Source organism: Falco biarmicus, chromosome 3 (genome assembly GCF_023638135.1).
Source record: "Falco biarmicus isolate bFalBia1 chromosome 3, bFalBia1.pri, whole genome shotgun sequence".
NCBI lineage: Eukaryota > Metazoa > Chordata > Aves > Falconiformes > Falconidae > Falco > Falco biarmicus.
In genome coordinates this window covers 83,899,656-83,923,264 of record NC_079290.1, presented here as the reverse complement: position 1 = coordinate 83,923,264, position 23,609 = coordinate 83,899,656, and the positions used below count along the sequence as shown (strand labels likewise).

The 23,609-nt window shown below is 38.4% G+C and overlaps 1 protein-coding gene across 7 annotated transcripts in view; it reads left to right on the top strand.

Moving 5' to 3' along the window:
- Positions 1-23,609, top strand: part of CTNND2 (catenin delta 2) — a 681,093-nt gene that overhangs the window by 514,926 nt on the left and 142,558 nt on the right. For all 7 annotated transcript variants that reach the window (XM_056332605.1, XM_056332606.1, XM_056332603.1 and 4 more), the window contains one exon: positions 13,661-13,874. In XM_056332605.1, coding sequence (XP_056188580.1) covers positions 13,661-13,874 — 214 coding nt within the window. The remainder of the gene's footprint in view (positions 1-13,660; positions 13,875-23,609) is intronic.

The following is a 23,609-nucleotide window of genomic DNA, read 5'->3' as shown; positions in this document are numbered from 1 at the left end:
CAGCGTCATTTGACATGAACTAATACTATGTTCCCACATTTTAATGGGCAATAAACATATTTGCAACTTTTTCAAGTAATATAATGTTCTACTGTATGTACCATGGATTTTTTTCCTATTCATAACTCTTCTGCCAATTGCTTCTCTGATTTATTCGGCTGATGTGTGAATGCAGAGGATTACTTTCCTATTGTAAAGCGTATTTTTTTATTACCTTTCTCATCATCCAGCAAGCCACAATAAGACTTTGCACACTATATATAGAAATAAAATAGCCTAAGATCGATAGCAATAACTGTAATTTGATGCTTTCTCAACATATCTGAACTAAAAAGGTTGGCAGCAAAATTATTTCAATACGGTGTATTGAAGTCCTGATAAAAAGGCAAAGCCAAACGAAAATTCTAAGGTAAAGACCATCAGATGATCTCCAAAATGTGTTTAAAAATACAAAGAGGTGGCTGTTACTAAGCTACCGAGAATGGTTCCAGCATAAGGCACAGATTTGTAGAGGCATAAGGACAACTGGGGCTCTAAAATTAAAATACATACCTGTCTATCCAGCCACTGCATAAAACTATTAGAAGTCACTTGAACCAGAGTCCTAAATGTAATCTCAGAGTAAACTTATAGCAATGCTACTGAAGTCAGACCTGCTCTCTAGGGTTTACACTGGTGTAACCCAAGAGTATGACTCATACCACAGAAGGAATAAAATAAAAAACAAGACAATTAGAAACAAGATACAAAAATTAATCCATTTTGCAAATCTGAAGTTTAGCACGTTTTTTACTGGTTGTGGGCCAGATTCTGTCTTTATCCTCATCCTGGGAAAGTACTGCTTCCTGATAAACAGCTGACATTTCTAAGGTTGGTATCTTGTTGAGACCTTGGTTTGGACAGATATGGATCTGTGAGATACGGCTTGAAAAGTTACTTGGAATATAATCACGGTTTTTAGTTTGGCAAAGAGATTTGATTTGTGCCTGCGTACTCACCTGTATAAAAAGTAGGGACATGGTAATGCCCACTAGAAGGTTCATTTAACATATATAAAGAAATAGTTGATGCAAGATGGCAAATGATATATACAATAGGTCCAAATCAGCCCCTACATTTCAGCTGTTGCTGCTGCCACGGTTGCTGAAGAGCAGGTGGGAACGCAGCCCACCGGTGTCAGCAGCACTGCTGGATCTGTCTGTTTGCCTGACTAGACATATTGCATGCACATGGTTAACCAAGCAAGGCCCTGAAGAAAGGGACACGCTCCTTACCCCACACACAAAGGTATGACGGGGTTTTGGATGAGGGTTTGGGTGTTTTTTTAAACTGCTACTTTGCTAGTCTTGTATTGAGGAGCAACTGAAAAATTGCTGCGACTCACAAGCTTTATAAAGTAGTAAGAAGTTAGTCCATTAGCAGTGAGGTGGCACTATTTTTTATGGTCATTTTGCTTGTTCCTAATTTCTGTATGCTTTTTCTGTATTCTGCTAATTGAAAAAAGAGAATTCTTGTTTTATGCTGGAGAGCTTTTGGAAAGTGTCATCTGAAGCTTATTGGCAGTCAACAAACAAATGGAAGGTTAAGTGTCAGGAAAGCAATAGGCAATGAAATGGAGAAGGTTGCTGGGGCCTTCTGCAAGTCTGTGTTCCACGTGTCCTAGATACCACGTGAGATTTTGGTCCTCATCTATTTCAAAGATGTAGGTGATTTAGAAAAAAAACAAAACAGAAGAAAGTAATGGATTTTAGAAGATGAAGAAAGCAAACATGAGCTACACAAAGGGGAAAAAATAATATTCAAACCAGGAAAAGTATATATATGTATGCACACACTTACTATAATACATACTCTTTTACAGATATATATTTAATTTTGTATATTGAACTGTGGGTATTTCAAAGTACATTAGATACGAGGCAGGCTTATTTGTGCTGACTTTTACTCCATTTATAATACTCATGTAAATGGAGAGTTGGAGGAAAGATCCTGCACTGCAGTTTTGCACTGGAGCTCAAATTACAGGTCATAGTTGTAGCTTTGTCACAGCTTACCTTTGTGATGTTAGGCAAATAATTTAATTTTATGTGCCTTAGTTTCTATTAGCAAATCTTACTACCAGAGAGGGATGTTGTGAGAATGCATTCATTAGCTTTTGAGGCAATAACTGGCTGCCCAAATACTTCAGCTTTAATACAGAAAATTATTATGTGGCTGAAAGATTCTTTGGAAGATAATACATCAGTTATAAGGAGAGAATACCTCTTCTTTAAATTGCAGTAGAGAATGTCATGGGAACAGAGGGTCATCAGTGTGATGCTTGATCTAATAAATTATAAATGTATTTTTAATCTGAGAATGATGTGTTGTTTATTCTATGGGGCAGCTATCTGAGACAGCTACAGCAAGCATCAAAACAGTCTTATTGAATTAGAACTGAAACATCAGATAGAGTTGTTCTGTTGTTTGGGCTTAAATGACTTTAAAAAAAGGAATTTTCTGTGGTGACCACCTTGTTGCAAGATGATGTTTGTGTTTACATGGACTAAATCCCACTAATAATACACTTAACTGAGTATAGTTAACTACAGCTTCAGAAATTTTCATCTAACAAGAAGTTGATGTCTTCTGCTATTGCTAGAATATTTGAAGTACTTACCTATTGCATTTGTCTAAAAAACTTTTTTCTATTTACATTAATTTTGTTTAAAATTTTCTTCACCTTGTTTATCCTCACTAGGAACCTAGTTATAGGAGTAGCAGGCTGTTCTTAGGTATAGTATATATGTTGATTGTTCCCCCCACCCCCATTAATAAATGTAATCCTTCATTCTCACATAGATGCGTAATTCTTTTTAAATACCAGAAAGTAAATGATCCAAACCCTTGGCCTTAATCATAATTATTCAATCATCATAATTTTTAATTTAACTTCAGACAGTACTAGATCAGTGCTTGAGTATGCTGATGTCTTTTGCATCCTAAATTAATATTGCCATGGCATTACCTATGAAGTGCACACTGCTGAACCTTCTTCAGTACTGGGCCTCTGTTGACTGTTTCAAAAAGGAAAGACTATGAATTGAGATTAAGTAATTACAATACCTTCTAAGGGCTTAGTCTTATTTGTATTTTTCCTGATTTGTGTGTGTTCCTCGGTGTTAGTTTATACCTCCAGTGATTCAAAAGCTGAGAAGCTTGATTAATGCAGGTCAATGCCGATCTGTTCATTTTAGGAGATACTCTTTTAACAGTGGGATTGAAAATCGCTTTTCTGATACCTTCACAGTCAGACAAGCACTTTAGGTCAGCTCTGTGCCTGCAGTTGGAAGTGTTATTTGGATGATCCCATTAATGCCTGATGTTTAGAGTAGAATGCTTGTGTCAGCCTATGAATGTAATGTTTTTTAAGAGTGTTAGGTTAAACTGCTGTACTATTATAGGTAACACATACCTAGCCAGAGACTTTTTTAGTAAAAAATAAAATCATGCTAAAACCTTGATTTATAATGGACATACCCTTCCTTCCAAGCATGAAAACCAAAATGTATCACAGTTCAGAATACATTAAGGCTTACTGGCTGAGAAGGCGGCACGTTTATTTGTATGTTTTCAAGGCAATTTTAGAGCATGATTTTGAGTCTCCTCCTGTTCAGAACATGTTTTCAAGTCTCTGTTAACCCCACGCATAGATCCCAGGATCTAAAGAGGTCACTTAAGAGGTGCAGGAGAAACAAATGTATACTCAGTAACAAAAATAGAATATCCACTCCCAGAAGAAAAGCTTCTGGGTGCTGACCCCATGTTGTGCATCCTCACGTGTCACAGACCATTCCTCCGACCACCTGCCTGATTTCTACAGGGAGAAAGAAGATCGGCCTCCTTCTGCAAGTGCTGCAGTGTAGCACAAAGGGGACAATTTTTATTTAACTTCAACCAGAACATTGTATATGTACCAGTGGTTTAAGTTATTTATATTATGTCTGTTCACAGCTTTCTGTTGCCTTTGTGTCTGATCTAGTATGCCCTAATGACAAAACCATTCTTAAACAGGACCTATATCCAAACCCCAATTTAACTTCCTTAAACAAATTAGACTTCAGAGCTAATGCAGCAATTTGCATAACATTCCACTCTTACTTTAAGCTAAAATTTCTCAGCGCTTTTTTTAACTTGTAGCAAATTACTTTGCTAATGAGACTAAATTACCCTATGATGTTACAGGTAAATTTGTCTGTAATAAATCTCACGATGTTTGCAATTTACAGTTTTGTATTGTCTACCTGCTGCTCCATAGACAGGTCAGAAGAAATAGTGGAGAGGAATTAAAGTTCGAAACAGCACATTTATATTAAGAGACATATTGTAATGAATACTATTCCCATATTCTGTTTTGATAGAGATTTGTCTTCTTCCCTTCACATCTATTTTAAGTTTTAGGAATCAGCCCTCTGAAAGCAGTTAGCAATGAGACTGCCCATCTTCCAAACCCTTCTCTGAAAAAGACTCATTTTTTTCCTCTTAGATGAAAGTCATTTTAATAATGCAAACAAGGTAAGGATAAGAAGAGTCTCATGGAGAGGATTTGAAATTGCAGTGAAAAAATACAGAAATTTAACCATTTCATATATACTGTGTATAACCAATCAGTGTGGTCAAGTTGTGTGTGGGCAGTGGCCTCTTGGACTTCCCTGTAGTCCTTGGTCTGTATGGGCACACCGGTCTGCCCAAAAAGTGAGCCTGAGAGGAGCAGGGTGGCCGTAGCCAGAGTGTTTCAGAAACACTGTGCTGTCTGCCTCTGTTTAAAAATGCTTTTGACATTTGGTTCTGCTCACTTGCGGCTTCTCCTTCCTGAACCCATGAAACAGAATTGTTCAGAATCCATTAGTGTGTGAAATAATAAGCACTTATTCTGCTAGTTAGAAAGCTGGCATCTACAAGAATTAAAACTCATTATTACTAAAAATTTCCAGAAGCAGATTAAAATTGAATTGCCATTTTAATTTGAGGTTTATTGGATATATACCATCACCTGTGCTAGAAGTGAGTTGTTCTCTTCCATATGTAACACAGTGGCATTAAAAAAATTCCATGTGTTTTGATATATTGAAACATGCTTTCTGAATAATGGAAATGCCACAGAGTAAGTGGTGGATGATGCAGTGTGTTATGTCAATTAAGATGACAATTAATATCCCTGTTGCCTAAAATGGTTTGATTGTTGTTAGAGTTCCTTTATGTGTTCTGGATGAAGAGTTACTCAAAAGTGGTTATTAAGAAAAATTTGGAAAGCCAGCATTTAACAATGAATTAACCTTTGAGTTAGGACTGGAGAGCTGTTAATGGTGGAACACATTAATGTCTTATTGGGAAGAGGAGATTGTGTTATTTTAGAAACACACTTTATCACTCTGTCAGTCTAACAGTTTATGTCACCTATTCTTCATCCTCTCTATTTCCATTATATTTTACTTTGTACAGCAGGGTAGTCAGAATTAAATGCAGAAGAGGATGTTCCAGTTATACCTACTGGCAAAATTTGAACAATATCTCGGATACCCACTTGCTGAGTATAAATAGAAGAGGGGAGGGTGTTTTGGTTTCTATCACAGCAGTATTTTTAGGCTGTGTTGGAATACTTCATTACCTAACAGTCTTTGGCTAAACTGTTTAAAACTTCAAGCTTCACTTTTCTTCCTTTTTGTAGCTCTAGCTCAGATTTTTACAGCTTTCCAAGGAATGTAAGAGGCAATTTCCATTATGCAGTGATTGAGAGAAAGGGTTTTGCTTTTCTTCTTTGCTGCTGGGAGGAATAGTATAATTTTTGTTTAAAATTGAGTTGAAAAATATAGTAATAGTCACAACAGCTAACATCTCTTTGCTTTGACTTTGCTTCTGCTGTTGCAAAGCCGTAAGCAACAGCCAAATTCCAGGCCCAGTTTACTTATACCTTGATATGAAAAAAGATCACTCACCTGTATTTTGTTCACATTTGAAAAGTTATCTGTCCTTCTAAGTGTGACAAAATACTTTTGATTGTAAGTCAAAGCATGAATTCTGGTCAGTCTGACAGTTCTAGTTATCCTCACTTTTCAGGCAAACCTTCCCCATCCCCAGGGAACCAGGTCAGTTGGGTTTTCACATACAATTGTTAGACTTTAAACAGAGCCTGGAGGAACAGTGTGGCGTCTGTGCTGAATCGGTGACAGGTAGCATGCTTTGTCAATTAAGGTCATGAACTGTGATGCTGTTACTGCTTACATCTGACAATAATTTGGTTTCAAGCTGTGTTACGATTTGTGCAAGCTTGGGCATGCATTTGTCATGAAAAGTAAAAGGTAAATTAAGAAGGCTGCAGTCTTTGCTACAATACTTACAAATTTTTTTCCCCTTCCTAAGAAATCCCATGTTCATAAATTTTCCTTCTGTTGGTTCTTTTCAGAGCACAGAAGGTATCCTTTGACCAGAGTGGTCTCAAAAATAGTAAAGGTTGTATTTAACCGGTGTAAAACAAAGCAGGGAGAATATACCAAGAGCTGTAGATCCAGACATCTTTCCCAAAGGGAGCTAAATATACCCTGGGAGAGGTCTCTGGATTGTTTGTTGTTTTTTTTTTTTTATGGTGCTCTGTATCCGATCCTCTGACTCCAGATACCCTTTGTATAAGAGTGGTGCTTTAATGTTGCATGAACCATCTCCTCCCATCTGTGGGATTAGTGTTGGTAGTCTTCATAGTGATTGGGACCAAGCTCTTAACTGCTGCTTGGAAATGGAGCAGGACATGTTATAGCATTGCATCAGAAGGTGGGCACTTCTCCGTTAGACTAGCTTAACAAGGCAGCTGGTGATTTCTCTTGTTCTCTATCCTTCAGTAAACATGAGATAAGGCTGAACATACAACCCAGTTAAAATTTCTAGTGTAGCGTATACTAACTTAAATTACGTATCTACAAAACCAATGAAATAAATGGACAAGAAATTAATCAGATACAGAACATCCTGGAAATAAAAGCGTCCCTATTCATTTTGTTAGGTATGTATGTTGAAGAAGCTTAGGTCACGCAACAGATCAACTCAACCATGAGGATAGTGCCTGCACAGGCACCCCATGCACACAAAGCAGCGCTCATGCAAACACAAAGAACAATACGTGGTCCTTAATCTCTAGCTAATCAGGCTCAAAGCTTGCTGGCAGGTCTCATCTCACATACACACAGACACAAAGAGGTCTCTCTGGTAGCTGGCTCAGACCTTTGGTCTGCCTAGTAGCACATCCTCAGACCCTGGTCTCACCTATCTCTGTCCCCTAGATCTACAGTGTCTCTGACAGCTCTTTCGCAGATCTCCTGTCCTGCTCATCAGGTGTTCTAGCTCAAGGTTCACTAGCAATATGCCAATCCAGAATGTAGACCATCTTCATCCAGGAAAATTGTTAGGTATTAGGTTTAATAAAAAGATAAAACAGACTGCAGTGATTAAGCACAAGGTTTGGCCGGAGAGCCATGCTGATGTGCAACTTACTTATACATGACCAGCCCCTTTCATCACACCCTTCCCTGTGTTTTCTCATGTTATTCCTTCCCCAAACATTTGGTTGTCTCCCTTTTCCTACCGTTGCCCTTCTAAACATCCCATAAGCTCTGCACATTGCCACAATCCCTTGAAAGCATCCTGTAAACATGCTGTTCCCCATAGGACCTGTGAGAACTTTGTCATGCCCCACCCTCCTTACCACTTAACAAAGCTCAGGCTGAACATCTGCAACCCTGTGAGTGGCTCCTCCAGCAGCCCATCAACCAGTGACTTCACAGACCTTGTCTTTGGTATTGTCTCTTGTTCTGTAGGGTTTGCATACCTAAGTGTGGTTTATTACTTTTCCTGTCTCGTCTCTTTATATGGGACAGCCAATGATCAGATGTCCTTACAACAAAGGTGTCCTTACATTTCACGTATCTACATACCCTTAATATCCTATATTTCTTTTCCTTCCACACATCCATCCCATCTCTTGTATCAGATCAGAAAAGCAAGCTGTCAAATAATTCATGTGCTAAAATCATTCATTAATCAAGTGTATATATATATTCTTTCAGACACCATCAATGTATTATTGACTTGTTTTACCAATGCGTATGGTTCAGGCTGGTCACGTGTAACTCCTGGTAGTAACAGTCCACTGATACGGAAAATTTGTTCTGGTAAACACCATCGAATCAAAGGTCAGCCTTTAAACTGATAAATTACATCTCTCAAAGGCTGTTGGCATGAGACATCCAGGCTGTCCTTATTAGGAACATACTTAACATCTTCGCTGCCTCCAGCGCTGGTCTGAACCCCTTCTCGAGTCCAAATTCACCTTCTATCTGCATCGTGTGGATACAGATACATTCCCAGATGTCATGCAAGACCTAACATCGTAACAGTGGCAGAGGAGAAGACTCTGGCGTCAAGCTGACACGAAGACACTGTTGCAGGTCTGTGGACCAGAAAGTCCAGTGCCTTTTCCTGTCCTGTCTGTCTGCGTCATGGCATCATGGGACTTAACCAGAGCAAGTGCTTCTGACCAGCAAGTAGGCTACAATATTAACAGTGGAGGGCCAACATTAAAAAAAACAGCTTAAAAATTTCATGGAAGAAGAAAAGAGGGTTCATCAGACAAAAGCAGCTCTGTGCATACTTTGATGGAAAAAAATTCATGGCAAAATTCATGTAATCTCTGTTCTTTCAGTTTTTACTTTGATTGGCGTAGGTTTACACAGCATAGATTCCTAATTCATTAGGAAGGCTCAAACAAATGAATTCAGGCTGATGCATGCTGGGATTCCTGGTCCTGATGGGATTTGCTGTACACTCCATAATGCCATGTGTGAAAGAATGCAGCCTGTTTTATTTAGTTAACAGCTCTCTAACAGCATCTTCTGAAGACGTCAACAAAATATTTCTAGTGAGGGAAAAAAAGGAAAGAACATTCAGAAATTAACATGTCCATGGATTAGTCATGAGAAACATCGCAACACACCCAGCATTTTTATACTTCTAGTCTGATCCTTTTTTATTATTATTAATTTCTATTTATTTTATTTTTAGAAGAGATGGAGTAAAAAAGGAATGTTCAAGACAGGAAGAATAAACTTTTATGTTATGACTGGGCTAACTGTTGTGCTGCAGAGTTGAAGGTCATTCTTTTGACTTCAGAAGTGGCTACTCTGGGACTGGTCTGTGTGAGAATAGAGTTGGTCTCCTTTATGTCCTGACAACTTGGTACTATGCTGTTTGTTTCCTTGTAGTAGGCATGCAGACTCCAGTGTATTGTTTTCTTTTTCTCCTAGAAGCAGCAAGGCAGCAGCCACTGAGCTGCCAATAAATATTACATTAAGAAATGTTCTCTTCATAGTCAGAAGAGAGACAGAAGTATCTGTTGAAAGTCCTTTGGGAGAGTGGGATTTGATGCCCCATTGGTGCAAATTGCTGCTTATGCGCCCATCCCAGTATTCTTGGCAAAGATGTTTGGCAATAGTGCTGCTGAACTCACTGGAGCTGTGACAACTTAGCTCAGCTGAGATCTGCCCCAGGAGACTTACTAGGTCAGAACTGACCTCCAGGCTGCGGCTATTAACTCCATAAAGGACTTGAACAAACAGTTTTCTTTCCTTTGCCTCAGTTTCCATAAATGTAAATAGATTCTGCTAAGATCCATCACAGTCTCACCATTTGTCAGGCATAGTTAAACCTGCTGGAGAATATAGTATTAAACAGCTATATAGATATGTGATGGAAACACAAAGGTGGAGTGAGACTTCTGGTGGATAATGGGATGTTAGAAAAACAAAAACAAAGCAAGACAGCAGTCCAGAAAAAGAACAGCATCAGAAACTGAGCTCCCAGTTGTGAAGAATCAGCTTCACCTCTGCCTGCATGACAGTTTGCCAAGTATCTGAGCCTGGAAATTCAAAGAAAGATTGCAAAATAAGTCTTGCCTTTCCCAGGTAAGGATAGGTACTTTCTTCGGTAGAAGTTAAAAAATTTTGTCAAATTAGGTAAAGTGTTATGTAACATCCATTTCATTTCTGCTGAATTACCCATTTTTTTCTGTCAGAAATGCATTTTAGATTAATTTTTAATGTTCTTGCTTTTAGTATCTTTGAATCACTTCAGTCTGCCTGCTGACTTTGGGCTCCTGGGGGAGGAGGAGCTGCATGAGCTGAATACTACTGTGCTGTCAGATACCGTGACTGAAAAGGGAAGGTGCAGCTCAGGACTAATTCAGGACAGGCTGAATGTGGCAATACCACACATTTTCTCTTAGACATGAGTGGAAGATAGCAAACACTGTCACCTGAGAGCATCCACAAGAAAAACTTCTGAGGAGTATGAGATGCCTGTTGGCTGTGTCCTAGAGGGAGAGTGGAGAAAACAGCACAGGCACAGTGTGCCCCTGAACTCTGAATAGAGGCAGGGCCCTTTGAGTCTTCATGTTAATTGTAGTACACAGAATGATTTTTGCTACAAAGTTAATATTTTTTCTCAATCTTTTTTTAGCAGTGAAGCAATTAAAATATTCATTCAGCATATTGTGCTTTAAAAATATAATTCACAAAGATCAGCAGGCATGTTTTCATTCTGTTGTTCCTGATATTACTCATCACACCAGAACAATTTGTGTATTTTTTAAACATGTTCTTTCTTCTGTCGGATCTTGTTTCTTTTCAGAGGTTGAAGTGTGAAGCTCACTGGTTGATTCACCTTTTGTAGAAATGATGGGCAAGTTTTTGTTCCTAGTCTTGTTTCAGTAAATGTCATCTATTTTGTCGCGTAGGTGGCTCTTCATGTAGTATGCTTAGTCTTGAATATCTGGTTGTAAGGGGAAACAAACGTATTTTAATTTGAAGATTAAATGGTGATGGATTATAAAAACAAGCAAGCAGACAAACCTCACACCCCCACCCCACCCCCACCCCTTCCAGATAAACTTGGTAAATTTTTTTCCAGGCTTGGAAAGGAGCAAATGATTTCGTTGCAAGTCACCTTGTTCACACGGATGAAGTTTTGACCAGGGAGATGTATTGCAACACCTTTTCTCTTTGGTCTGTTTTTCTGGTTTTTAAACTGAAGAATGTCACAGTTTCTTTAAGCAGCAGAAGCATGGACTCTCAAAAAGATTAATGAACTTTTCTGTCTGAAGTTGATATGTTTTACTAATGTCCATTTATCTCTCTGCACACTCCATGTGGTGTTGGTTGCTGTAGTCTTCCAGGTGACCTGCATATTGCTTAGAAAGTTGGATGTGATATACTGATATAATGCCTATTTCAGGGAAAATAGTTTATCTTTAAACACTACCACTCTGCATTTAGCCCAAAGCTGTGTTGTAACTGTGTAACATGAAAACTTTAATACTGTAACATCTCGGCATGTACACTTTTTAATTACAAAAATGCTCTATTGCTGGTTCTTGCTGTTATTACAAAAACAGGAATATGCCAGATAAACCAGCAGAAGAAAGAGAGAATTTTTGTTTTATCAGTGAGTAATTTTGTATAGCTTGGTTTTGGAACCTTAAAGGCTGAATCCTTTCTCAGTCTTTATTTGCAGTGAATCATAGAATCATTTAGGTTGGAAAAGACCTTTAAGATCATCAAGTCCAACTGCAAACGTAACACTACCAGGGCCTACTAAAGCATGTCCCTGAGCACCACATCTGCACATCTTTTAAACACCTCCAGGGATGGTGATTCCACCACCTCCCTGGGCAGCCTGTTCCAATGCTTGACCACCCTTTCAGTAAAGAATTTTTTACTAATATCCAATCTAAACCTCCCCTGGCATAACTTGAGGCCGTTTCCTCTTGTCTTATGGCTTGTTGTCTGGGAGAAGAGGCCTACCCCCACCTGCCGACAGCCTCCTTTCAGGTAGCTCTGGAGAGCAGTAAGGTCCCCCCTGAGCCTCCTCTTCTCCAGGCTGAACAACCCCAGTTCCCTCAGCCGCTCCTCACAAGACTTGTGCCCCAGACCCTTCACCAGCTTCATTGCCCATCTCTGGACACACTCCAGCACCTCTACACCCCTCTTGCAGTGAGGGGCCCAAAACTGAACACAGTATTTGAGGTGCAGCCTCAGCAGCACTGAATACAGGGGGATGATCCCTTCCCCTGTCCTGCTGGCCACACTGTTGCTGATACCAGCCAGGACTCTGTTGGCCTTCTTGGCCACCTGGGCACACTGCTGGCTCATGTTCAGCCAGCTGTCAGCCAGCACCCCCAGGGCCTTTGCCTCCAGGCAGCTTTCCAGCTGCTCTTCCCCAGGCCTGTAGCATTGCATGGGGTTGTTGTGACCCAGGGGCAGGACCCGGCACTTAGCCTTATTGAAGCTTATGTTAGGTTCGTGAAATGCCATACATTGATTGTTCCTAAATATTTGAAGTTAATAAGCATGAATTTCTAATAAATTTAAGTATGCTTTGTTTAACCATTTCCTAGTCCCAAGCCTCTTCTCTGCAAAGAGCCTTAAGAATGAATGCCTATGCAAGAACAGCTTCACAAAGAATTGGAAACTTTTTCATCATAAATGTTTATTCTAAGATTAGTTTTTCTCCTTTCCCTTCAGTTTTGAAAACACTCTATTTGTATCTGTTTTATTGTCTTATGCAAAATTTTACAATAGTTGGTAAAGTGGCCAGCTAAAATGTCTGGTCAACCTTAGCCAAATGTCTTAGCACCTTAGCTGATAACACACATGGAGAAACTTTTTGACAGAAATGTCTATATAACTTACTTGAAGCTGAAGCATTGTGCTCTTTGGATGTTACGTATGAATCAGTATAGTTACTGATTACTGTTTACTGTTTGAGGAGCAAATAGTGCCAGAGAACAGCAAAGGTGGGTATTTGCAAACAAATTTTATAAGTTGTTCTTGGCATTCTTGAACTTCTTGATCATTTGGCTGAAAGATTTTTGTGCTTTTTCTAGAATGATATTTAATGTAAGATACTGCATTAGAAATTTATTTTGCAGGCTGCCTTAGGAATGAGTAAGACTTCTGTTCTGCATCACTTAAGGGTCTCCCTCAGTCATAACAGAACAAGCTTTTCATTATTTATCCATTATCCTTGTCTTTATGTTTGTGCTGACTTCCTCCTTTTCATCTTTGCTTTTCCCATTTCTTTTTTTTTTTTTTTTTGATATAACATCCTTGCAAAGACTACAGTAGCTGCCCATATTCCCAGTAATTAAATTTAAAAGGTGGGACTCCTACAATTTTTGTTACATTACATGGGGTTTTTTTGCTTGTTTGCCGTAGTCTTGTGGTTTTTCCTCTACCTTGTGATATGTTACACTCCAAAGCAGGTGATGTTTCTCCAGTGCAGGAGAAATCCTTGCCAAGGCAAACCTTGCTAAACCTTGAGAAACCTTGATGAGGCAACATTCTTGACTAACTTCTGGCTGTTCTTACAGAGGTTCAGGTTTGTCATTATTCAGTTATGTTGACACTGAAAAAAATAAAACAAGGCATCAAAGTAGGGTAATATAACACCTTTGTGGAGCTATCAGCATACCTTTGCTAGTGCATAGCTTACATAAACCACAACTTAATTGCATTGCATAGCATCTATAGTACCAGTGTTCATTCCCTAATTTTACGATTATCACTTTGGCTTGTTTCAGATAAGACGACAAGGCGGAATACAATTACTGGTGGACCTATTGGACCATCGGATGACAGAAGTCCACCGTAGTGCCTGTGGAGCTTTGAGAAACTTGGTATATGGGAAGGCAAATGATGACAACAAAATCGCTCTGAAAAACTGTGGTGGTATCCCAGCATTAGTACGGTTACTCCGCAAGACTACAGATTTGGAAATTAGAGAACTGGTCACAGGTTTGAATCTTTCGCTGTTTTTTGTTCAAACTCTGTATAGGCCCTGCAAGCACAGTTCTGTGCTGCATGCCACTTGCTTCATCAGTAACTTATTACCATCTTCTTCGCCATAACAAAACATTTTCAAGCCCTTTGGATATATGTAATGTATGAATAGCTTTTATCAGTATCATGCAGGCAGTTTACAGATGTAGGCATGGTTTCCACTGACAGTTGCTGGTCACTTTGTTCTTGGTTAGCTGTGAATATTCTTGCAGGAGATGTGCTCCATACACAGATAAGTTGTGGGGGGAATCCACTGCTCTCCCTCCTGTCTGTTGTAGGGCTGCACCTGCAGAAGTCAGGTTTTACTCAATTTTCTTAGAAACTGTTACTCATTTCTTTTATATCTGGTATATTGACAGGGAGAATTTGTTTGAGGGGTTTTGTACCTTTCTTGTGGTTCTGATAGGAAAATGGAAAAGATGGACAATGTCATCTTCTGAAGCCTTTTTTTTTAAATTTGGTAGCATGCTGTGTGATGTATGTTAGACGTGCATGTAGTGGTAGAGTATTTCTTTATATAGTATAATCTGATCTTTTTGAGATTGTTTGGACTTTTTCGTAATGAAATCCAAGGTGGGGAAAGATGTTCAGAAATACAGAATTGCTGTCAAACAACGCCAGCTTGGAATGTTTGGAGATTTTTTTCTCCTGTGTTTCCCCTAAGCTATCCTGTTTAAAATGCAAAACAGAAGCTAGATATTTTTTCCAAATTTTTCACTTTCTGATTTCAATTTTATTTGATTTCTAATATCAATGTGGTGATTAATTTATTGCTACAAATAAAAAAAACTTACGATCTTTTCATTATCCTGTTTTACAATGCCTGTATTTCCATTATGATTTTCCTACTAAATTATGTAAGAAAATTTCTCATTTCTGTCATAGAAGCATCAGAGTACACGTTACATCTATGCTTCTGCAGAAATTACTTACCCTTGTGGGTCAGGCCTCATTTAGGATGCAGTTTATAAGATTATTGTCCTTTGGTTGACTCCAGGTTCCTTCCTTGAGGGTGTCTGAATAAACTACACGGTGTTTATTAAATGTAGATATTTATATTTAATTTTGTTTCTTAGTTACAACACCTATCATCTCATACTTGTTAGTCAGGATTAATGGGGCGGAGATACTGCGTTACATGAGCTCGGATGGTGCCTCCTGCAGAGTGACAGAATTACTGACAGATCTAATAAAGTGTAACCACCGCTTCAGATTCAACATACTTGTTTGTCTCTCGGTTATGTTGTCTTGTGTCCTGGCTCCAGGGAACATTCTGCCTATTTATTCTGAGTAGTAAGTGGCAAACTGCTAATGAACATCAGCAGTATACCTCAGCAGTCACAGTGGCACTTCTCTTGCTGTCTGTAGACAGGGCACATAATGTCATTAGGTCATTTAAATAAAAGATACTAGGCTACAGTTTACATTCCTTCCATTGCACAGTATGTTGTTAAATTTTCCTGAATTCCAACAGAAAGAAAGGGGGAGGATGCTAGCATGCCCTCAAGCTGTTACTGCTGAGATGAGCAGGTCCTGACCAGCGATGGCAGGCAGTAGCCAGCCTTTGTATGGGTAGGTGCACCTCCCAGGAATGGTGAGCATCAGGAATGCTGGACATCTGTGAAGGGGGAGCAGCGCAACATGGTGACCCTGAGGAACGGAGTCAAAGTCGGTGGTATTTCAAGATTTTATTCCTAGGCCTGGTTTTGTATTGTTGTTTTGGGTTTTTTAATAGCCAGTAGATCCCGGAAGGCCACTGCTTGCCCTGGCCAGGGTTTGAGCCTTTTGGAATGAAATCATAGGCCTTTGCTTTGAAAATGCTAAGCTCCTTTCCAAAGCAAGGCTCATTGCTGCTTCTCTCATCTTGTATCTCTTAGAAAACAGGCTGGAATCATGCTTCTGAATCAGTTCTCGTTTGTTTTTTTGTAAAGTGTTATAGTGTGACAGCTTTCCCAGCTAAATTCCTTCCCTCTGTCCTTTCTGGGGAAGGAAAAATGGCTCCTGCAGCAGCTGCCTCAGTGATGAAAATTTGGCTTGGTGGTGGGCACAAGGGAAAATAAATGAAGTTCCTCCTGCTTTCTGCTAGCCTTCCTGTTTTCAGGTGGCAGAAAGATAATTGTTTCAGTAGTGCCACTGTAGCCTCAAGGAAGTACAGAGAAAGTAATAGCAAGTGTGTGTTTTAGCCTTGAGCCTTTCCATCTCCTGTTCATTGTGCAGCCTGTTTACATAAGAGCTGTTCTTGTTTGTTACTTTCAGAGAAGGAACAAAGTTCCTGCCTTAGGAAGTCATACAGGCTGTGTCATCACTGCCTCTAAATACTCCTCCAGCATTTGTCCTCAGAGTGCTTCTCTTAGGTGGGAAAGTGTCATTATCATGGTTGTACAGATGGGGAACTGAGCCTATCAAGTCTAAACAACCTGTCCAGAAATCTGGCAAGATGAAGGTGTGAAATCACTCTTGAGTAGGCACTTGGCTGTGAGGGAAGAAATATGGGCAGGGCAGGTTTTTAGCAGCTCAATATGTCTGAACCTTAGCGTCACCTGCCCCAAGTACCGTGAAGCGCTGCCTGCCAGAGTGGAAGTTACGATGTTAGTTTCTTCCTCAAAACACACACATTTTCTTCCTTCTTGTTGCTTCTCTCTAAGGAAATATCTCAAGACTGGTTTTGGAAGTTTTTTTTTACCTGCAGACCAGCTTTCTAGCCCTGTCTATAGCTCCTTGCTTGTCAGGATTGCCTTCGATGCATTTGTGGGTTTTCCTCTTTTCAGAGATTTCTTTCTGCCATAATCTCTCCAAAATGGAGTTTTTCACTTCTTCATTATCTTGTCTTTCTCCTCAGCAGCAGAGGTCTTGGCCTAATGCTGGAAAACCTTAACATGCTCAATTTTTTTATTGAGCAAACTGAACCTCGTTGCAAAGTGATAGTGCTTCAAGGCTTTCTCACTTGGAGCAAATGATTTCAGTGCAGGTTTCCATGTAGAAGCCATGAGGGAAGTCTGCTGCCTGGCTGTTGCAAAATTAGATAGTGTTAATGTCCAGGAAATACTTCGTAATGTACTGAAAGTGTGCTCTTCCAGAAACACTTCCACAGTCGCTGTTTCTTACTAGAAGAAGCTGGATAAACAGAGGTATAGCAATGAATGTATACATTTATGCAGAAGTGGAATACTCTGATAGAAATACAGATTTTAGCATGGCCAACAACCTCTGGTAATTTCCAGAAACTCAAGGAGAACCTGTATTACGATACCTGGTTTCATGTAGGTCTGTAAATGAAAAGAAATTGGCATGAGCTGGATGCACTGTACTTAATGTAGCCATCTTCACCCCAGCGCTGTGCCACTAATTTCCACAGTAGCTCCTGTTAATGGGAAAAAAATAAAAGCCTTCTATTTTAAAATAATTAAATGTTAACACTTTCCTAATAAATATAAATAGACCAGAACACAGTACAAAATTAGCACAGATCCTGCAGATGGTAGAAAAAAATGTTTTCCCTTGTTAATAATGACAATGAGTAGCTGATTTGTGATTCTCTTGCCTTTCCCAAGTTAATTATGAACTCTTCCACAAAATTCTATTTTAGCATTCTTTCTATTTGTTTTGCTATTGGGAAAAATAAATAATAAAAAAAAAGAGAGGCATGAAAAATGTGTAGTGTTAGCAAAGATAACACAGGAATCCTGTTGATGTCTTGTGAAGAAGGTGAGATAAGCAGCTGTTGCTAGCTCCAACCTGTGCTTGCTCCCTGTGCTATCAGCTCCATCTGGTACCTCGGTACCTGTCTCAGACAAAATGATTTGAACTGCTGTTCTTCTCATTTTGACAAACAAAATCCATTACAGCTAAAAGCACAGTTTCTACCTGTGAACAATAACCTAGCTGAATTAGAAATAACTCTGTTTAAAGAGGCCCCTTGTATGACTGTATCACCCGTTTTCAAACTGTATATACCATATTTGATTGAAAGGTAAAAGGGGATGATCCACTTTCAGAAGGCACATGATGATAAAAAAATATAGCTATAAATAATGACATGGGAAATTGTTTCTTCCTGTGCTGGCAACCAGCCTGCTGCTTATTTTAGTTGACATTAAGGTGTCAGAGATTTAACTATTGTCTACTGAAAATAAATAAATTATGGAAATTACCACATTTACAAAACAAAATAGTTTCAAAAGCATAAACAGTCTAATGCTATACATATACACTATATTTAGATAGATAGACATGGACTTTGTATATTTAATTCACTTTTCTATTCACTGAATCAAAAAGCATCTGTTCCATTCCTGAAAAAAAAATTGTAAGATGTTTTGTATGTAGGTTCCTTTCAAAGAGGCACTAGTTTTCCAAGTGTATTTGGCCCATTGTCAGGTTGGGCAGGAAAAATTTTTCATTTACTTTCCAGATTTTGGATTCCAATATTAATTACTGTTGTCTTTAATTTGAGCTGTGGCCAGTTTGTGTTTTGGCTTGGTTGGTCCTCTGTTGTCACCCCATGTTATGCAACATTGTTATGTTGTGTTCTGTTTTTAGTAGATTTCACATATATAATGCAGTATTTATAACCTTATTGATAGTCTGTCAGTGTTACTGAAAGCAATTATATGTTGTAGCCCTTGTATCTATCTGGTTTGAGGTAATGGCTGCAGTTTAAACCTCCTTTTGATTGCATACTCCTTATAAGTATGTGCATAAATTGTTGGCAGGTTGGTCAAGACACTATAGAAGGTCCCTTTGAGCCTTGCATATGTCTTTGCTAATCAGCATAATTGCAAGTGAGCAACCCTGCAGTGATGTGTAAAGCAGGTTTAAGGGAGTATTCTATTTAAATGGACCTTTTGGCTTACTTCAGTGGAAGATTTATTATGCTTTATTTTTATTAAAGTAATTCTGACCACTTCTTTAGAATTTTTAACTTCCTAGTACAATGGCAATTCTTCTGTTGGGGCTTCCCAAAGTCAACACCACCCACGTGAAGTTGTTTCCTATTTGTGATGTTATTTTCTAAATGGACTTTGTTAAGTATTACACTTGTGACTTTTTTGTATAGTAAATCATATTTAACAATATTATGGCAGAGGACTGACTAGTGCTTTGGATCTTGAAGCAATTTATCAATTTAATAATTTTCTGCGAAAGTGCCCTTGACATTAGCTTAGTTACTGGAGTGTGTAAACACAGATGTGAAATTTTATTGTGATATAAACATTCATTTAGAGGTGGCAACTATTTGTAACCCTATTGCTCTTCAGAAATTTGATTTGAAAATGAGTAAAGGATGGTTTATCGCACTCTGAGGTTACTTCACACAGACTTAAGTAAAGAATCAAACTCTCCCATGAGTTGCATTCTTACAGTATTTCACCTAGATGTAATTCTTAAAATCTCTACTATATCCTTTTTTTTTTTTTTTTTTTTTTTGGCATATCCTGGATATCACAAATTTTTCAAACAGACAATGTGAAGAGCCATCTATGTGCTTAAATTCTCATGATGGTGTAACTGCTGCGACAAGGTTGACATACATTTGGTTCAGTATAAGCTTAACTAAGAGAGTAAGACTGCCAAGTATCATTTGAGGCTCGTAACTCTCATCTAGTTAAAGAAAATGGAGGCATGGGATAAATGCAGAAAGTGTACAAACGCCTCTTAAGATGCAGCTCTGTGAATTAGTTTCTCCTCCGCCTCCAACACCCAATCGCAATGTCCTGTCAAGTTAAGGAAATTAGGGAGGTTAAGTGTGGAGATAGATAGCTGCTAGAACAAAACACAGCTTTCAGAAGGGCTTGTTTTTATTTTGGCAAGAAAAGACGTTCTTGCTTAGTTTCTCCTCTGCAGATAGGCAGATTTTCTGCAGTAACTTTAAACAAGTGCTTTGAGGAACTTCCCAAGCACAGAGACAGGTGACTTAAAGACTTTAAGCTTAATTATTTTTTAAATGCTATTATTTAAAAATAGGATAAGATTCACAGCTTTCAAATCTGCTTGCTTAGGCACTAAGATTTGCTTGTATGTTTTAAACGCTTTTCATTCAAAAGGGAGGTGTGAAGGGTACCAGCTGTAATAAATCTTTCCTACACATTCTTTATATGGATGTAATTGCAAATACAATATCCAAACATGATCAGTTTTAAGAGTTGATTCAATCTTTTGGACTAATTTACTTCTAATTATTTTTTTGAAATAACACTTACTTTCAACACCAACAAAATTATTTGTGTGCTGGAAATTTGTATCTGTTTACCCTGGATTGAAGCCAATGACTGAATGCGGGATTACGTATTAGGATTTCTTTAGTATTTCTTTCTTCAAGTACAAAAGCCTTTATATTTCATAGAAGTTGCATAAGTTTGGCTCCCTCCCATTACTTCAGATACTTTCAAGCAAGGATTCTTCAACCTCTGCCCCGAGTTTTGTGAACCAGTGAGAATTTCATACAAAATGCCAGACTCTCTGTCAAATCTACTGCACGTTTCAGATGGCAGTAGAAACATGCTTTGCGTCTCACACCTCAAACTTTGCACAGAATAGTTTATGGTTCCTTGCTGTTACAGTTAAGATCATGTTAGAGGGAAAAAAGGAGTCCAAGGATTCATGTAATGCAGAAAAACTACCTGTTACTGCTGCCTTAATAAAATTAGGCTTATGGCACACCATTATGCAAAGCTAAACAAAAGCAAATGAAGCCACCTGGTCTGCAGAAGCAGTTGCTAGAGTTAATCAAGCTAAAGGTCCAAGTGCCCCAAAACAACTTCAAGCAACTCAGCTTTGGAGGTCTCACTGAAGTCGTATAAACCCTCTGGCCTGTTACTAGCAATGGCAGTGGCATGGTTAGTGAGCTACAGGGCTGCTCTGCTTTTCCACCCCAGTAATCAGTTAATGTAAGGTTTTATAGAGAGTCTTCAAAATCATTATTGCATCATCATAATATTTAGAAAATACTTTAAAAAAATAATAATAAAAAAACTATTTGTACTTCTCCAGACTAATAAGCTGACATTTCACAGTCAGTGGATGTGTTATAACAAGGCACAGCCATGTAAGGAGGAACACCATTGGACATTACAGTATGATACTACAGTCTGGTAAAATTAAATTTTAGGTTTTATCATCACCTACAAAAAACATCGTCATCATTTCTTGAAATGTGGAAGTGATTTCCAAACAAATTCAGAGCAGAAATTAATTAGCATTTTATAAACTCTTCCAATGAACCCATTGTGCAGTCACTTACTGAGACACCAAATCTTCGTACCCATTTTCCTTGCAAATCGGGAAGGTAAAAGGCTGTACAGCTTATACCTACACGTTGTTGGGAAACTGATTTCCAGCCTGTAGGCTACAGTGTCTTCAGGGAATTCTGGAGCCATTCAAAACACGTCCTATTTATAGCTCATATGTCACGGCAAATCTAGAAGTAATTTAATAAATTGTGTAATTTTGCTTCAGAAATTATACTGTCTTACCAAATAACACTTACGCAGACAATATTGACAGTTCAACTGAATTATTTTACACAAAATGTATTACAATTTACTGTCTAATTACAGAACAGTCTTTGTCCCCTTTTTCAATATGCTGTCACTATTTTGGCTCTGAAAATGGGAAAACTCACTAATAGGATTTTCTGTGTTCATGAAGATACATTCTAACTTTTTTGTGAATTACCAGATTAACTACTTCACCCCCTGAAGCTCCCAGTTAGATAAGGAGAGGTTTTTAAATAGATGCTTTCTAAAATCTTCTGCCTGCTATGTTAACAACTGGCTGGGGCACTGATTTATTGTGTAAGGTTGTTACATTCCAAGAATTGTTACAGGTAAAAGGGAACATACTGGTAAAATAGCAATACAAAACCTTCCTCGTGTTCACAGTGCCTCTTTCCCTGGAGGTGACTAGGGGAAAGCCTGAACAAGTCACTGGGGAGTTGAGGTCTTAGCTGGAGCAGAGCGATGCTTGTGGCAGGGACGTCCCTCTCTTTTCTCTTAGGGGCTGCTTGAGGAAGTTTTCATCAATTTTCCCATCACAGCCTGCCTCCTCCCTGCTTCCCAGGCAAATTCCCATTCACTTGTCCTGAATTTACCACACTCAGTGCCAGCACAAAACTCAAGGTAGTCCCTTTTTGCTCTCTTTTTCTCTCTAGCAGTGGAATCACTCCCATGTATGAACCACATCAACTTCCAAGTCTAAATGAGAAATAACTGTTTTTTCCCTTGTACAGCCAGCGACATACTTCTTCTGTGGAAAATTAATTCCAGTTGCTTTGATTCATATGGCAATGAAACCAATTTCCTAGTTTGCTTGTTAATATGCTACAGAAATTATTCTTATATTATTTTTTTTTTTTACTTTGGTCAAATCTAAGTTTAAGAGGAAATATCAAACAATGCAGTCTAGAGGGATAAATAGAGGACATCTGTTGCAGCATGTGGCTTGACATAACAACTGTATTGAACTTTTTCAGCAAGTAGTAGTCCTTTGGAAAAATTCAGCTGGACATGTGATTTTAATGCCTCTGACTGAAAAATGGAGTATTAAAACACTTCCAGTTTAAAACCACTCTATAGTTTGAAATGTTTGCCTCTTGCAAAACAAAATCGTCAACATTTATTTTGAAAATAGTTTCTGTTTAGAAACAGATCTAAATGTTTCGCTATTTTGATTGCAAAATGAAAGTTTGAGGATATGCTGAAAGCTTTTTGTTTTGTGATGAAATTATTTTTTTCACTTTGGCCACTAATTTTTTCTTATTCTTAGGTTCAGAGGCCAACCTCCCTTCTTCCTTCCAAAATAATCTTACTTTCAGTGCTGTCTCTATCTTAGATAACAGTTTTAAGATTTGGTTGGTAAATAAGTGTATCCTCTTTCCCCCCCCCCCCCCCCCCCCCCCCCCAACTGTACAATGAGCCTTTCATCATGTAGGTATATGCAACATAGACAGGACTAACTTCCTAACTGGTTCTTGTGAGAAAGGTGTTTGGTACTTAAACCTGTAACTTGATGTTCAGTTTTAAATATAACATTTTTGTTCTCTGTATTAGGGTGTCTTACCAAACATATATTTTGGTCTTGCGTGTGAGAAGAAATTCTTCAGTAAAACAGATGTGTAAGCATTAAAAAAAAATAATAATCTTTGCATTTATATATGCATCCTTGTTTGATTTCCTTGTTTTCTAACAAAGTATTTAATTGGGAATGGTATTGCCATTAGTCACATGTTGGGATGAAATTTTGTTTGAAAGCAGTTGATTTTTTTTTCTGTGTTTCACTTAGAATTAATTGCTTTTAGTTTGGCTTCTGTGTTTGATGGGACCAGTTTCATCACTTAGGATCAGTTAGGAAAACAAGTTAAGCAGGAACCACTGTTCTTTCCCCAGTAATTCCTTCTACTAATTCCTCTACTGTCTAACATTAAAGTTAATAAATGTCTAAACTTCTTGTCCGACAGTTCTTCCCTTCCACAGTTACATGTTATTTTAAACTGTACAGCAGAAAGAGAGCAGCAATGTTAGGTCAAAATTCAGTCCTGTGAGAAGAATACAGACATTTCAATTAAAGCAATAGCATTTGGACAGAATTTATTTGCAAACAATATTAAAATTCGTCCCTCCATTTTGTTTTAATAAAATCCTAGATGTAATTTTGGAATGAAAAGAGCAGTAATTGAGAAAGAAAGTTAGTTTT